At 37.2% G+C, this 16594-nt stretch overlaps 1 protein-coding gene across 1 annotated transcript in view; it reads left to right on the top strand.

Moving 5' to 3' along the window:
- Positions 1-16235, top strand: part of plch2a (phospholipase C, eta 2a) — an 85490-nt gene extending 69255 nt beyond the window's left edge. Inside the window, exons 17-22 of the mRNA XM_073818739.1 lie at positions 257-381; positions 1345-1429; positions 2645-2791; positions 3655-3734; positions 7485-7815; positions 13531-16235. Of these exons, the coding sequence (XP_073674840.1) occupies positions 257-381; positions 1345-1429; positions 2645-2791; positions 3655-3734; positions 7485-7815; positions 13531-15143 (2381 nt within the window). The 3' untranslated portion in view covers positions 15144-16235. The remainder of the gene's footprint in view (positions 1-256; positions 382-1344; positions 1430-2644; positions 2792-3654; positions 3735-7484; positions 7816-13530) is intronic.
- Positions 16236-16594: the final 359 nt, after the last annotated feature.

The raw sequence follows: 16594 nt of genomic DNA, 5'->3' as shown, positions 1-16594 counted from the left end.
GCAGACTTGGTTAGCAGAGAAGAAAAAAATAAAAAATCTTACTGTTCAAAAATTTTTGTCTGGTAGTGTATATTAAAACAAAATACAGACAACAATGAATTTCTAGAACAATTAATAGAATAAATCAAAATCAAAGTCAATGTCTGTAAATATAAGAATTAGTGAGCCAAGCTAGGAATTCCGCAAAAGAGTTGTTGATGTTATGATGTTAAGATACGATAATGGATTTTAAGTACAGAGTTCTTTGTTCTTGCAGGTTCCTTTAATCCAGTGGCTGAGGATCCTTTACCAGGCAGGTTGAAAAAACAATTGGTTCTTAAAATCATCAGCGGCCAGCAATTACCCAAGCCTAAAGACTCCATGCTGGGTGACCGAGGAGAGGTAAATCAAAGCAACAGCAAAACTGGTTTTCAAAGTGTACATCGAAAATGAGCAGCATGACAATAGTACAACATTTCTGATCCCATTATAATCACTAAAGCTGTCACACACTGCGGGTTCACATGGGATTTCATTGAGCCTGTGGATCAGATCAGCCTGCATTCCACTGGAAATTGTGGATTTCCACCACAATTTCAATCTAACACATCTATCTACATTGCAAGCGAGAAACACGTCTCAAATCCAGAATAATTCTGTATCACGCTGCCTTTCATTTTAGTTCTAAAGCATCAGATTCCTTAAACTTTTCTCATTATGACTAGGGCTATTTTACTGATAGGGCAAATTTAAATGTCTTTGATTCATCCCTGCAAATCACGCACACAATGGAATTATTTGTGATTAGCTAAATTGCATTTAACTTCCATAATGTGAAGTATTTCTGAGTGAAGCTGAATATTCAGTGAGGAATAATGAGGCTGACTTCACTTTATAAATTGTATTCATTTTATTTTAGGGTTTGATTTTGAAAAGTAAGCTATGCTATCCAAAAAAGTTTTGATTAAAGCTTGTCTTTTTTTCTCATTAGAATAATGTGACCTGATGATTCATACACAGACTAGTGACATTTATTAAGAAAATAAATGCAGTGAATTTTTAAGCAGCCTGTATGTAATCAGACCTTTTCAGATTCTTATAATAAGCATGAAATAATTTCCTGAAAATTCTACTATAATTGAACCATTGCAAATCAGAATAATACCAAAGTAATAACAGCATTCAAATCACTACCTATGAAAAGTTTTTGTAACAGTCCCTTACACTTTAAATTATACATCTTAATTATAAATGAAGCATTGCATTCCTTTCAGGAATATTATCTTGAGATGTTGAAACATGTATTGTGGCCAGCATAGATTGATCTGAAATGCTTTTTAAAGCTGTTTTTTTTTTTTCCTTTAGATAATCGACCCGTTTGTGGAAGTGGAGATTATCGGTCTACCGGTGGATTGCTGCAAAGAGCAAACCAGGGTGGTTGATGACAATGGTGAGAGAGCAATATCCCATGACAGATTTTATATTACACACACAAACAGCAACAAGGCTTGCCATTTAACCTGTAATTGTTGGGGGATTGGTCATTAAAGTATCATTAAACTCTGAGTCCATTATTTGGAGCGTTCACTGTCATGTGTGTTTGTTTGGAAGTGGTGCAGTAAATTTATGCATGGTACTTCCACCAGATCTAATCTCAACCTGCATCTCCAAACCACTAAGCAATTCAATAATTCATGAACTCGATTTGCATTTGCATTTATTTTCTTTGCAGACATTTTCTTACTAAAGCAACTCACAGGTGTGGGATTGAGATAACTAAAGATTAAAAGAAAGAAAGTGACATTGAGATTTGAAGTGTCATCAAATGTATTTCAAAAGTGTAGGAAACATTTAGGGTACCATCATTGTTGGATACTGTCAAATGCAGACTATTGAGGAATGTGTAGATGCAATGTCGTAGAGATAACCCTGAGAAAATGACTCTTAAAAATAAATGTGCTGCACAATGCCATAGAAGTACCTTTTTTGTCTAAATGGTTCCATAAAGAACCTTTGACATCTGAAGAACCTTTCTGTTTCACAAAAGGTTCTTTGTGGCGAAAGAAGGTTCTTCAGATTATAAGGTAAGAAAGAGATGATTTTTTAAAGATCCAAAAATTGATCTTCTATGGAAGCGCTTTTAAAAGCACCTTTATTTTTAAGAGTGTAGAGGTTTGGAAATGGGCTCATTTTCTGTATGTTTAGAAACATGAAGTGGCTGTAATGGCGATAGATTTGAGAATTTGTGAGGAACGCTCACTCTTGTATGGGTTGATTTCATAATGACACCAGCTGAAAAGAGAACAGCTTTGGCCCAAGGACAGAGTCCTGTGGGATCTCATTTGCTAAGGAGTACAGGATATTGAAACGGATCTTTCTCAACTTACATGTCCAAGATAGACTCTGCTAGCTGTCAAACACAGTGGACAAGTCCAAGGGAATATTATTTGAGTGTAAAGGTGCTCTGGCAGGTTTAAGTAATTCAGTCACTCTGAGGCAAGCAATTTCAGTTAAGTGGCCTATTTTGTCTCATTTGTGAGGGTCAATTTTGTTGGAGTGAAAAAGGCAGGTGGACATGGACATTTTGACACCTTCAGTCCTTTCTACTATTTCTGCATAAATTTGCACTATTTTGTATTCCACCTCTTCTATCTTTCTCTCTCAGGATTCAATCCTATGTGGGAGGAGACACTCGTCTTCACTCTTCACATGCCGGAGATTGCTCTTATACGCTTCCTGGTTTGGGACCATGACCCGATTGGCCAAGATTTTATTGGCCAGAGGACCATTGCCTTTAACAGCATGATTCCTGGTACCAACTTTCATTTACATATCACACTCTTCTTTATATAACAAAAGTATTTTGTGACTAAAATTATTAGAACACTAGTATTTTCACAAGCTAAAATGGTTATTTCTAGTCTGTTATTTCTATCTTTTGCTGTAGTGTCTCAGAAGGAAATATCAGTTTACATTTCCAAACATCATTTTGCTATTAATTGTAATGTCGGTGAGATTTTTATTTGCACAAGGAGTCTGACAACAGCCAGTGCTCCACACAGAGATCTGATCTCATCATCATCCAGTTTTTCTGGAATGACATGAAGAAGCAGAACAAACTGAGACAGACTAAATCCAGGAGAACTGTGGCAACATCTCCAAGATGTTACAAGAGACCTACCTGTAAAGCTAACTCAGAAACTATGTGCACTTAGGGCAAAAACTGCTTTAAACGCAAAGGATGGCCACACCAAATGTTGATTTAATTTAGTTAATAGAAGTTCATTGATAAAGAAAATCTATTTATGACATTATTTTTGAAAGCATCCTCATTTTACAGCATTTTTACAAAATGCCTAAAACGTTTTACAGTACTGTAGCTTTTCAGGTAGGTTTCTTGAAGCATCTTGGAGACATTGCCACAGTTCGTCTGGATTCTGACGAAAAATCTAACTGTATTATTGCAATTAATGGCAAAATGAATGTTTGGAAATGCAAACTGATATTTCCTACTCACACACTATAACAGAAGTACAGCAAAAGATGGAAATAACTCACTTAAAACCATTTTTTAGCTGGTGAAAATACTAGTGTTCTAATAATTTTGGCCACCACTGTGTGTTTGCCAAAATTGAGTGCATCTTTAATCAATATCTGTCTATATTTGATTGTCAGGTTATCGGCATGTGTATTTGGAAGGCATGGAAGAAGCTTCCATCTTTGTTCATGTTGCTGTGAATGACATCACCAGTAAGGTGAGCACTTCATGTGGATTACAGACAAAAAACGGTTGGTGCTATTGTGTGCTGAGAGCTGTATCCATGAGAGCATTGGTTATCTTCAAGTCAAAAAGAAAGTGTTAAAAGACTGTAGGAAAAAAGTCTTGAAATTCCTGATATTCTAGCAATTAGGCATTACACTGCTTACAGTAAAAGACATGATGTTTATTTGTTGTAAACTGTCACAGTAGGCTCTTAAATGATATTGTATATGAAGATAGTAGTAGTTTGCAATTCTGTAACTCAAATTTGATACAGGTCTGCATAAAATCCTGATTTATATGATTTTATTCTGTTTTAGCATTGAATATTAAATAAACGGCACATACATCAAACTTTTAAATGTGTAAAACTTAAAAGATACATTTCGAAAGGTAAATAAGATTCAAACGAAGTTTTGATTTCAGTCAATACACTGCAAAACATGATTTTCTTACTTAGATTTTTTGTCTTCTTTCCAGCCAAAATCTTATTTCAAACAGAAAACAAGATTATTTTTATTAACCCATTGGCAGATTATTTTGCTTGTTTCTAGCAAAAATGCACTTAATTTTGACTTTTTTTTTTTTTCTGAAAACAAGAAAATAATTTTAACTTGTCTAGAAAATACTTCTTGATTTAAGAATTTTTAGACATTTTGACTGGAAACAAGACAAAAAGTCTAAGTAAGAAAAGCATTTTTTGCAGTGTAGGAGCTGGCTAATTTGGGACTAAATTTGTTTTGTAAATGTCTATTTTCCATAAATTTGCATAAAAAGGTTGTTTTCTTGCCCCCTTAAAATATGTGTAATCATTTTAATTTAGTTGTAGTAAAAATATAAATCAAACATAATTATGTTTTTTATGTATGATTGTAATTGTTAATAATCATATTCATTTTTAAACATTTTAATGGAAGTGATAAAGACCTGCATCTACCTATTTTTCAAGCTACTTTAGTTTTGTGTTATCAATTTTTCTAAAATATCTAATAAAAACATTTTTTTTATTTGTGCCACTAATGCTATAAAAAAAGTAATAGTACATTTTGTACCGCGCTTGTACAAAGTGCCACATGCTCGCTGCTTAATTATGTCATGCTTTTATCCATAATTTGTGCCCAAAACATTCGGCGTCAACAACAAATGTTATTTGTGTAGTCTGTTTTTCCCCTTCTCCCTCTTTCTCTTTTTTCTTACTTCTCTTTCTCTTATGTTTGTGATTTCAGTGCACCCATCTTAGTCCAAAAGCTGTCTATAGAGGCAGGAAATTGTTAGGATCCTCGTTCAAAACTCAGGTGTAGTGAGACCCAATCAGCACCCTGCATGCTCCCCGCAAACCCCGCCCTCCCCCTACAGTGAACGGCTAAGCCCTGATTCATTTGCTAGCCTTCACCATGCCAACTCATACAAAATGAGTTGTGACATAATTGTGACTTCCTTCCTTGGCTGCATTCTCATTGACCCCTAAAGCAGATCCAGTGTCAATGTCCCAATAGCAGGCGACAGCGTTCACTCCTATTTCACTTAACTCAGGGCATTTAAGGGCCATGATAGGGTTTTGGCTGCTTTGTTCACAGTAACACAGCACTCAAGCCGTACAGTCCGTGAGAGAGAAGCGTTGATCTTATTTTGTGAAGTGTGTTACGTCCTCTCTATTCCTATCAATGATTATGAGGGTCTACTATGAGAGCTGGGGTTTAGCAGGTACTTTTTACATCCTCTTTTGAGCCAAATGAAATGTCTTATGTTATTGAGATTGGCATAAATGCTTTAGTATTACAAACAAATGCATGAACTTATTTGACTCATAATTAATGAGGAGATCAGATGGCTGACAGCACTTTGAAGTCTCACATGGATCTACTTGAACATGGTTCATGAAATGACACTGGTGTTGTGCAGAGAAACAGCAAAAAAAAAAAAATGCTGTTAATTTATTTGCGTAAATATGCCTTAAATATATTTATTACTAAATTGCATAGTTAAGATTTCAATACATTTCTTCTCCATTTCAAAGCTAGGCATTCCCTATATTGTTTTGGCATGAATTAAAATGAATAACCCAGTGTCATTTTTTAAATCAGAGATGGTTGAACATGAATGTCCTGTCACCTTTCACTTGACATTCATTCACATTTCACATTTTTAACACCACCACCACCAATTCCCAACATTGTCTGCATCTTCATGTTAAAGGTCTGTGTTGATCACCCACATTTTGTCTGTTGATTTTTAACTCTGCTACATCTGTGATAACATTTGTTATTTAAAATGTCACTGTTTTCGAATGGTAACAAGTGTTTGTGTATAAATACTACTTGGCAAATGATCATAATAGAGTTCTCTTCAAATCATGTCGATCTTCTAGCTGGTATGAAAGAACAAATGTTAAGTTGTCTTTATACTATGCTGAAAATCTTAAACCAGCCCAGGGTGATTCGTTGGCCACTAAGCTTAGCTGTATTTTCCAAAAGCATCATAAGGTTTTATAGATTGTATAAGTCACTGGCTTACAATACCTTTGGTATTGAAACAAAGTTCTTGTTTCCACTTGTCAGGCTGGGCTAGATTTTACAGGGACACTTTAAGAGTTATTATTTCCAGATGGGCATAAGTTATCAGAATGGTTTCGTCAGCAGTTTTTGTTTGGTTATTAGTAGGGCTGCCCCCTAACTGTTAGTCGACCAAAATTGTATTAGTCGCAGAAAAAAAAAATTCCCCAGGAATTGGCAAAGTCACATAGTCCATGATAGACAGATGGTTAACGGCTGGTCTTTCTGGTAATACAGTGCATCGGGCAGGACATCTAAACACTCACCTATAATTCATCAACCTCAAATATGGCTTTTCATTTGAAAGATGTATGTAGTAGCAACTTTACATGGCCGCTCAATCTAATGTTAACCTAGAAAATGTGCGCTATTGAAGTGTTTGTGTGGAGTGTGGAATCTGAACAGTAGCACACTCACTGCATGACAGATGGAGGCGCTGGTGCGGTCCCTTGCTCTTCAAATACTCTGTCATAAATGTAATAGATCTTTCGAATCTGTGAAGACTCTACATTTATTTGTGTGCACTTAGAATAACAACAAAACGTTGTGCTTTTGTAAAATAATGAAACCAAATAGGATGCTATTTCTGCCATTTCGGTCTCTGTGAACTTGAGCAAAACTCCGAAACTCTGTGTATACTTGTCTTACTGACATGTCTACTTTCAAATGAACCAGTTTATTCTCAGATTATGTAATCCGAATGAAACATGCATACAGGTCACCGACTTCATCTAATAAGCTAAAAACAAAGAAAGCACTAGTTTAATAAATCATTAAAATTCATAATGAATTCCCTGACACATTCATTATTATTATATCTGCTGGTGCACTGTGGCAAGCTTTTTTTGCGTGCGCTTGAACGCTTATTGGGCTATGTAGGCAATTAAATGCTCATTATTGGTTTATTAATAAATGTGCGACTAATAGTTGACTAATGCTTAAAATGAACGACTACTAGTCAACCAGAAAAATCTTTAGTTGAGGGCAGCCCTAGTTACTAATTTAAAGAGAATGTAACATCATTAATCATGAAGGAAAGAAGGAATGAGTAGCTCTTCTAAAGACTGAAATTGTAAACATGTCAGTGACAGCCTAGTTATTAGTTAGGCTTCTATACAACATTTTGTTTAGATGATTCGATAAGTCATCTCTTTGCCATATTGCCTACCACTTTTTCTGATTTCCCATTGCAGGTTCGAGCGGTCAGTGGTATAAAAGGACTCTTTCACAGAAACCCAAAGCAGGCATCTCTCGACAGCCATGCTGCTGCTCTGCTCAACCGTAAGAGCACCTTCGGGGCTCACCTTCTGCGTCGTACAGCCAGTGCCCCCACTAAGGGCCAACCCAAAGTCAAAAGGGGCTTCCCTGAGATCTCCATTGACACAAAAGATTGCAGCTCGGAGGGCGCCAGTGAGGAGCGGGAATCAGAAGAGGGGCCACCTGTCCACCACAATGGAGATACTGCGTCTGCAAAATCATGGGGTCATGGCACCAATGGGCAACTTCACCCTGATGACAGTAAAGGTAAGAGTGCTTTCTTTTATCCCGAGCACGGTGCTAAACCTTCTCGAAACAGGGGCGCAATGAGCGAACCGCTGAAGCGAGCCAACAAGCTGCGACTCCAGGATCCACTGGATGAGAAGCCGGGTGTATTTGCCCGTGTTGCTATTAACAGCTCTGGGCGAGTTGGGATAACTTCCAATTGCATAAAGTGTGTAATTGGCTCCAAGGAGAGTCCAATCATGGAGAGGAAGGTTACAAGCACCTTTACTCAGCGCACACCTGCTCCCCTCAGACCTGAAAGGGTGTCTCGGTCTCCGACGCTTTCCAGACAAGTTCAGCCAGAGCCCATTCTCAAACCACAAGCCTTGGCCCAAACTGACTTAAAGCTAAAATCAGACCCTCAGGCTATACCCAAGCCTGTACCCTTACCTAGATCGAGGGCAAATGTCCGACAAACACTGGCTGCACAACCCGTTAACCCCGCTGAGGACCCCACTATCAGAAATGATCGCTCATGTAGCGTACCACGCCGACTCTTTCAGTCCCCATCCACCCCACCTCCTCCAATTCCAGACAGCAGAACTAGCCTTTGTCGGCAATGCCCTGCCCCACCCAACTATGGCAGCAACTGCAATGAGACTAGATCTGTGAATGATGTCAAAAGATTGTCTGACAGCGACTCTAGCAGTTGTGACAGTCTGTCCAGTATTGATCTACCCACCATATTCCCGACACGGGGAATGGAGAACCGAAAGCGGGCCGCAGGGACACTGCAGCGTGAGATGAATGCTCTGTTTGCTCAGAAAATGGAGGAGATCCGCAGTAAATCCCCCTTGTTCTTCACTGGTAAGGTGTTTGTAGTTAGATGGATGTCAGTTGTTAGTACGTCCCAGAGCCTCAGTAGGATAGATTTCAGTAGGTTGTGATGAAACCCTACAAATACCCACCAAAGACCTTGTGGATCTCAATGAAAGCTGATCCCTGCTAAAACTGGGCAATCCCTTTTGAAAATAAAAGCATATGTTGGTTAGATATGTTTTGAAGCATTGCAGCTGGTTTGAGCTGGTTTAAGCTGGTCCTTAGTTGGTCATGAGCTGGTTTAAATTGGTCCTGAGCAGGAGCTAGTTGCTTAGGACCAGCTCATATTCAGCTAATAACCAGCTAAGGATCAACTTAACCCAGCTCTTTACCAGCTAAGGGTCATCTTACACCAGCTCAAACCAGCTACTATGCTTCAAAACATTCCTAACCAGCATATGCAGTTTTTTCAACAGGGATGTCATCAATTATATCTTGTCACAGTAACAAGGATACTAAATATTAAAAATTACTGTTGGATATTGACTGGTTTTAATGTGCATTTCCCCACCATTTCCTCAGTTTCTGTGTCCTTATATCAATATCCTGAAACCGGATTTAAATGCAAATGTAGCTGCATGGTGACAGCAGGGGCATCAGTAGCTGACACAATGAGGGCATTCTATCAATGTTTCTTTGTGATTTTGAAGTAATTGGTTTGGGAAATGATTGTAGAGGGAGGTTTTGCCAACACTTATATAATTTACTATGATAAATGATCTGTAATTTCCTTACAGAAACTTTTAAGAGTGCTGAAGAAAAACATCCTTCCATTAGAAAGAAATGTTTGTCTCTTAAATGGAGAGCAATTACTGTTGGAGATTACAAAATTTCTCAAATTGCTGTGCAGATATTTATCAAGATCTGACTGAAGTCTGAAGTCAGATAGAATAGGAGAAACATTTGAGATTTGAAGATACTTTGATAGGTAAATGACTGGAAATATTACTGGGTTTCCAGGATTGTAAAATTGTAATTTCAAGGCATGGAGAAGTCATGGAAAATAAAATAAAATAAAATGTACATAATATACAAATTTATTCACGATTGTAAAAAGTTTACATACACCTTTTTTTTTTTTGTGATAGTTGTTTATGAGTCCCTTGTTTGTCCTGAACAGTTAAACTGCCCTCTGTTCTTCAGAAAAATCCTTCAGATCCCACAAATTCTTTTCCAGCATTTTTGTGTAGTTTTGTGTGTTCAACCCTTTCCAACAATGACTGTATGATTTTAAAATCCATCTTTTCACACTGAGGACAACTGAGGCAACTATGCAACTATTACAGAAGGTTCAAAAGCTTTTAAACAGAATTTGTACATTTTTCTTATTTTGCCTAAATATGTTTTTCATTTAGTTCTGCCCTTCAGAAGCAACAGAAAATTATTACTGAAAATGTTTCCCAGAAGACAAAATAAGTTAGATTTACCCTGATTTACCATGAAATTCAAAAAGTTCCAAATGTATTGAGTTTCCTTCTGAGGTATCAGTGCAAGTGTTTGAATCTTCTGTAATAGTTGCATGTGAGTCCCTCAGTTGTCCTCAGTTTGAAAAGATGGATCTCAAAATCATACAGCCATTGTTGGAAAAAGTTCAAATACACGAAAATGCTGAAAAAAACAAAGAATTTGTTTTATCTAAAGGATTTTTCTGAAGAACAGCGTGCAGTTTAACTGCATAAACAACTATCACTAAACAAAAAACACAGCTGTGGATCATTCACTTAACAACACAGTAGGGGGAATCAAGAGGATGTAAACTTTTGAACGGGGTGATTTTTATAAATTTTTATATAACTATTATTTTCTCCTGTGTACAATATGTAAACATCTTATTCAGGTCAGTACTAAATTAAAAAAACACAATGCATTTTGTATGATCCCTCTTATTTTGGTAAAATAATTAACATTTTGCAGATTATGCAAATTGTGCATAAACTTTTGACGTCAACTGTGGGTGTGGGGCCACTCCTAGCACAACTATGCATGTTTTTATATGTTTTAATACAGCAATGTAACTGATTTAGTGCTGTCACAAGACTGTGAGAGTCACAAGACTCTTGTGTAAGGAGTGAGGATGTATTTCTGTCCCACGCACTTGAGCAAACACAAACCAGATGCTTGGTTTTTACCACTGGGGCAGGTCTGAAAATCACGGGTTTTCTGCATAGGGAATATTGGCTAACTATGCTCTTGCATGTTAATGTGGGGGTTGGGGGATTATCGCATGACTTATGAATGTATGCAGCTGCATTTTCCTATTCCTAAAGGTACCATCCATATCGTCGGTTCTCAGCTCCTCGTGATGCTAAACCCTTTTAGTACTCACAACTATTTAGACCTCTAAACATTAACCTTCCCATGCCCACTGTTTTATTGTGTATCTCTAAGTCCATGTTGGAACAAAGCAAATATGTTTTGTCAGAGCAATTTCCTGGTGTCCCAGTCTCCCTCCTTTTTACACTGTCCTTCTGTTTCACTCTGCACTCATCCTGTTAAAATGCCTATTTGTTCCTTCCTTCTTGCATGCTTTCTATCCTTAGTGCAAAACTGAGGGGCTGACCAATTTCCAGGTAAAAATATTTTTCACCATTTAATTTTAAGCAAGTTTGTCTTTTCTTATTCTTTGAAATTATTTACACTTTTTCATCATGGTGTGTGTAATATTCAACATCATACACTTTACTAAAAAAATGTGCAAAGAAACAGCATTTGTTGGTCTAAAGCATCAATATTTCTATTGCTTTGGTAACACTTTAGTCTGGGGACCAGTTTCCACTATTAACTAGTTGCTTATTAGCATGCATATTACTAGCATATTGGCTGTTTATTAGTACATATAAAGCACATATTACCTTACTAACTGTTAATAAGCAGCAAATTCGTTTTTTTTATTGAGGCAGCTATCATTGTTAATAGTTCAAATTGAGAATAGGTGCAAAAACTAAAGTTTGACCGTTTACACTATTGACATGATCAAATCTTGCTGCTTGAGGAAAGGCATGTTATTGTCTGACTTGCGATATTTGTTTGGCAGAATATATAAAGAGTATGTTGGGGATAAAGGCGCCTTTGATATTATTTTCCTCTAAACCAGTAGATGTGCCGTAGCATTTTCCAAAACATCCGCTTTTTAAGATACACATGCAATTTTGGCTGATGTTTGACGCGATCACGGACAGCAGCACAAACTCAACTCTGTGCTGACTTGATCTAATATTTGATGTTTTGAAAAATATTGTAGATTTAAGTAGCAAATGAATATTTCTACTTAAAAAACTTTTTGAATATATGAATATAAGACAAAGGTCTTCCTGATTTTCAGTTTTGTTTAAGAGAATTAAAGCGTATGGTATTTGGGGTAAAAAACACCCCTGCTTTTGGGGCTAAAAGGCACAATAATTAACATGATAATTAATAAAAGACTGACTTTTCCATTTGTTGACATGACATTGTTAGATTCAGATGGTAAATAGCATATGTTATGCTAAAGATAATCACAGTGTTTAGAATGAAACCATCATATTTAAAAACATGCTATTAATCATATTATATAATAAACTATAATTTGTTGTGACTACTGTAAATCTATATTAAGTCTTATATATTTTTCTGTGTTTTAAAGTATATGTTTATTTTAACATATTTTAATGACAGTATATTGACCAAAAATTTATTATTTTTTTTTATCAAAATAAGCAGAAAAGAGTACAAGCTTTGCCAAAGTGACTGTTTTGAGTATTAAGTATTAATAAAAAATAAAAAAAACATTATTTTTGCTAAAGTATTCGTATCAATACTGTGTGCCTTTTACCCTATGTTGGTGAGCCTTTTACCCTGTGTGTGGGGAAAAAGACCCCACTTGCCAGATTTTTAAACAAAATAAACAACTTGTATTATTTATTTTCACACGAAAATTTGTGCTCCATTTTTTTATGAAGGTGTGCCTTTAGCCCCGTTGCACCCTATATATATATGTGTGTGTGTGTGTGTGTGTGTGTGTGTGTGTGTGTGTGTGTGTGTGTGTGTGTGTGTGTGTGTGTGTTTGCATTTGAATTTCATTGTATTATGCTCAAACAGTAATCTTTTATCAATGAGAGAGGGATTTTTATGACAAGAAAAAAGGCTTAATATAAAGCCTTAAACCATTTCAGTTTACACAACGCACCGTACAGAACAGCAGAACGGTGTAAGTAATATAAGAACCGCAAAAATGTAATTTTGAAAAGATACGAACATAATTTTCCTGAATCCCCAGCCTATGTGTTCACATTATGTTTTGTTTACTTTTGCATTTACTTTTGCACCATGCAGTTTGATGGATCATACTGTGTATACCATATATAATTAATATCTTTCATTTATTCATGTATTGTTTTGTCTGTTCTTTGTATATAACTGTATTATATTTTGTTAATATTTAAACAAAGCATGTTGGATGTTTGCAATACATTTGTGTTTAAATATTTGGTTTTGTTGCATTGCGCTTAAAGCTGAAGTGTGTGTTTTTTCATCATAAAACTATCCGATATTTGTAGGTTGATTTCCCCCAAAAGTTTGAATACCATGACAAAATATTATTTAGAGTCTGAGGGATGGTTTTAATGTGCTTACCAATAATTAGCGACACAAGCGGTACATAAAATATACACTTCACCTTCACCATTTTTCATTTTTTTGCTATGCAAAAATGCATTATTTCATTCATGTGCATGCATTCATGGACTTCATATATTTTTGGCATTCATGATACATTTTATGTCTCATTGTGCATGTGTGTGTTTTGTTATCTCTAACAGCATTTTAATTGTCATTATACTATACTTGATTGTATTGCTCCCTATTTACACCTGTTTTCTTCTGCTTTCCATGTGCTTCCAGAAAATTCTGAAGTGCAGAGTCCAACTCCATCTCTGAACGCCTCATGTCTGGAATCCATTACTGAGGAATTTCAGGAGAACAGTCCTTTGACCTCCACACAAAGTCCTGTGGATACCTCACCACATTGTCCCTCCACTGCACTGTCTTCACCATCCACAGCAATAACAACATCTTCCAATGGGGAAAGTCTCAGCCCTGTGAAAATTAATGAGGACATCCTGAAATCATTTGCACTAACCCAGTGTATCGGCCCATATAGCACCAGTGGCAAGGATTCTGGGAACAGCCACATCAACTCTTCACTTTCCACCAATTACCTTGACATTGGATGTGATACGCCCCCATTGCCAGACCAGAAAGATGGCGAGGTTGTGCAAAAAGCAGTTACTGATCCCAATATCGCTGAAATAAAAACAGGACAGACTCTAGAGATAGACGCCATAAAGGAAACAACCACCATTCAGGGCTCTCAAAGGATTCAGGCGTTAAAGGTGGTGTTTGACAGAGACATTGGACGAAGCATGCAAACTGGACTGAGGACCCCTGTCAGAAGGACCAAAAGTGAAGGACAAATGAAGGCAGCGATAAAAGCAGACGGCCCATCAGTGGTCCCCGAAGTCTCTACTGACGCCACTTTAAACGACAGGCTTTGGAGCAAACTCGACCCCGGCAGCCACCGGGACAGCGTGTCATCGTCTTCCAGCATTTCGTCCAATGACACTGTGATTGATTTGTCCTTGCCCAACCTTTCCAGAAAAAGCCTTACCTGTCTTAGTGCTGCCCGGGACTACTCGGACAACCAAGTATCGTTGGCCAACCGGACCAGCCAGCCTCGGTCGACTGCTTCCGCGTGCAACGTCTCGCTCGTCAGCAAGAGCAAGTCAAATCCCAACCTGCGGGACGGTGAGATGTGCGAGCCAGAGGACGAGTTACAGCCCAGGCCTCTGGTGGCCGAGAAAGACCCCGTCCGGCCCATGCAGAGGCGCCACACGTGGAGCAGGTTGTACATGGAGGGCTTGAAGCAGTCATCCACACTCGCTGCTTCTGCTGGCTCCAGAAGGCCAACCACCCCCTCAGCAAAAGACATGGACAGCAGCTCGAAATCCAAGAGTCTTGGAGATCTCACTTCCGACGACATCGCTTGTAATTTTGAGAGCAAGTATCGCAGCATTAGCCGCAGTTTCATCGTGAGGCCAAGCCGCCAACAAGGCAGAGCTTTCAGAAAACCCCAGAATGACCTAACGGAGCAGCTCAAGAGGCTCACTGATGTGGAACCCCTCACTAGCAAAGACTTCGCTCAGTGCAGGAACGATTCCGAAGCGGGACAGGAAGAGGAGGAGACGCCTACTTTGAGGAGGACTTCTTCACGCAGCCAGAGCAGGGTGAGATACATCGCTAACCGTGCCAGGCAGGCCCAAGAGAGGCAGCGGCTACAAAGCTTGACTAGGACGTCTGGGAGCCCCATCGAAGAGCGTGGCAATCCTGAAGGAGCTTGTAGTGTACCCCACAGTCCCTGTGCTAGCTTGGATCTCTTGAGCCAGCTTCCACCAGGACCGCCCCAACAAAACCCTCTGAGCCCGGACAATGAGGTCTTCTTTATGCTCAGGCTGTAAAAGGACGAGAGTGTTTTTTAATTTTTTTTTTTCTTTTTGTGGGAAGCAAATGGACACAAGGTGGCTGACCACCACCTATCACTCATTAAGATACATTAAGAACATGTTGAGCAGTCAAACATTTCTTATGTGCACCTACTGTAATACACCTTACATTTTGGCTTGATGAAAAAAGTTGAAAAGCACACAATCTTTTTTTTTTTAATTTAATGTCCACTGTTGACCTACTCCTAGCCCTGAATAATGAGCCGTTAAATGGGATGAGATGCTAAGCTTTAAACTTTAAATTGGATGCAATGGTTTGCTAGTTTGTACAAATTATTTGTAAATGTGCATGCATGTGTTGAAAAAAAGCCAAAGGTGCAAAACCAGAGGATTTTTTTAAAAATGGTATATACAAATATATAAGATTGCATATAAAAAATTATTACAAACATTCTAAAATTAGATTATGCCTGTGGCATCTGTGGTACTGTATTTTTTTTAATGCAGCTTAGTGCAGCAATAGATAATGTAAGCACTACTGATTCACCACAATTATTCCCTGGATTCAGATGTTTATTAGTCTGCAGCCAAAATCAAATGCATTTGTTTGTGTTGTTGTTAATGGTATGAGAACAAATTTTGTAACCAAGCATGGGATGTATTTGTCACAATAATTTATTGTCCCTTGAAACTATTTTTAAAATAGTTTTAGATGTGGTGATATTATGACTGCTATATTCTGTTGTTCTAGTTTTTAATTTAGCAAAATTATAACTTACAGTATGTTCTTTAGTTGAGTTAGTTACTAATGAAGTGTAGCTCAAAAAATACAGTAATTCATATAAAAATTGCATATCTTCACTTTATGTACAGTAGTTTACCTTTTGAAATTTTATTGTATGTCACTTGATTTTATTATTTCTCCAATGGTCTACTGTATTTTTATGTTTCAAAGATTTTATGATTTAAAAGTGTACAGTCTATTAGAGTCTAGGTATGCAGTTATGTAGGTGTTATTCAATGTCATTGTCCTAAGTACACTAAAACATTTATTACTTTTTTTAAAGAATGCTACTCAGTAACAGGGAAATAAATTTTTACCAATTACATTCTTCTTTTTTACTGTATTCTTGTATCTGAAGTTAACAAACAAAAGTTTCACTTTTCAAGTAGTGACGATATATCACTTTTCTTACTATTCTTCTATTTGTTAGCTTATTTGCCTATTATAAGTCTGTTAACAGCTTTATCTTTGAGACTGTATGGTCAAATGTCAGCTGCTTATATGGTCATAATTCTATGGATGACTGGATATATCAAAGGTAATCATGACTTTACAATCACCCTATCAAATTCAAGTTTCAAGTATATATAGCGCTTTATTGTATTCAAATTTCCAGAAATCAGTCATTTTTATTTTTATTAAGTATAAAGCAGCTCTACTAAAGATAATGTAGCTTTTTTTT

The sequence above is a fragment of the Garra rufa genome, chromosome 15 (genome assembly GCF_049309525.1).
Source record: "Garra rufa chromosome 15, GarRuf1.0, whole genome shotgun sequence".
Lineage (NCBI taxonomy): Eukaryota > Metazoa > Chordata > Actinopteri > Cypriniformes > Cyprinidae > Garra > Garra rufa.
The sequence above is the reverse complement of the archived record's forward strand: the minus strand, read 5'-3'. Positions and strand labels throughout refer to the sequence as shown.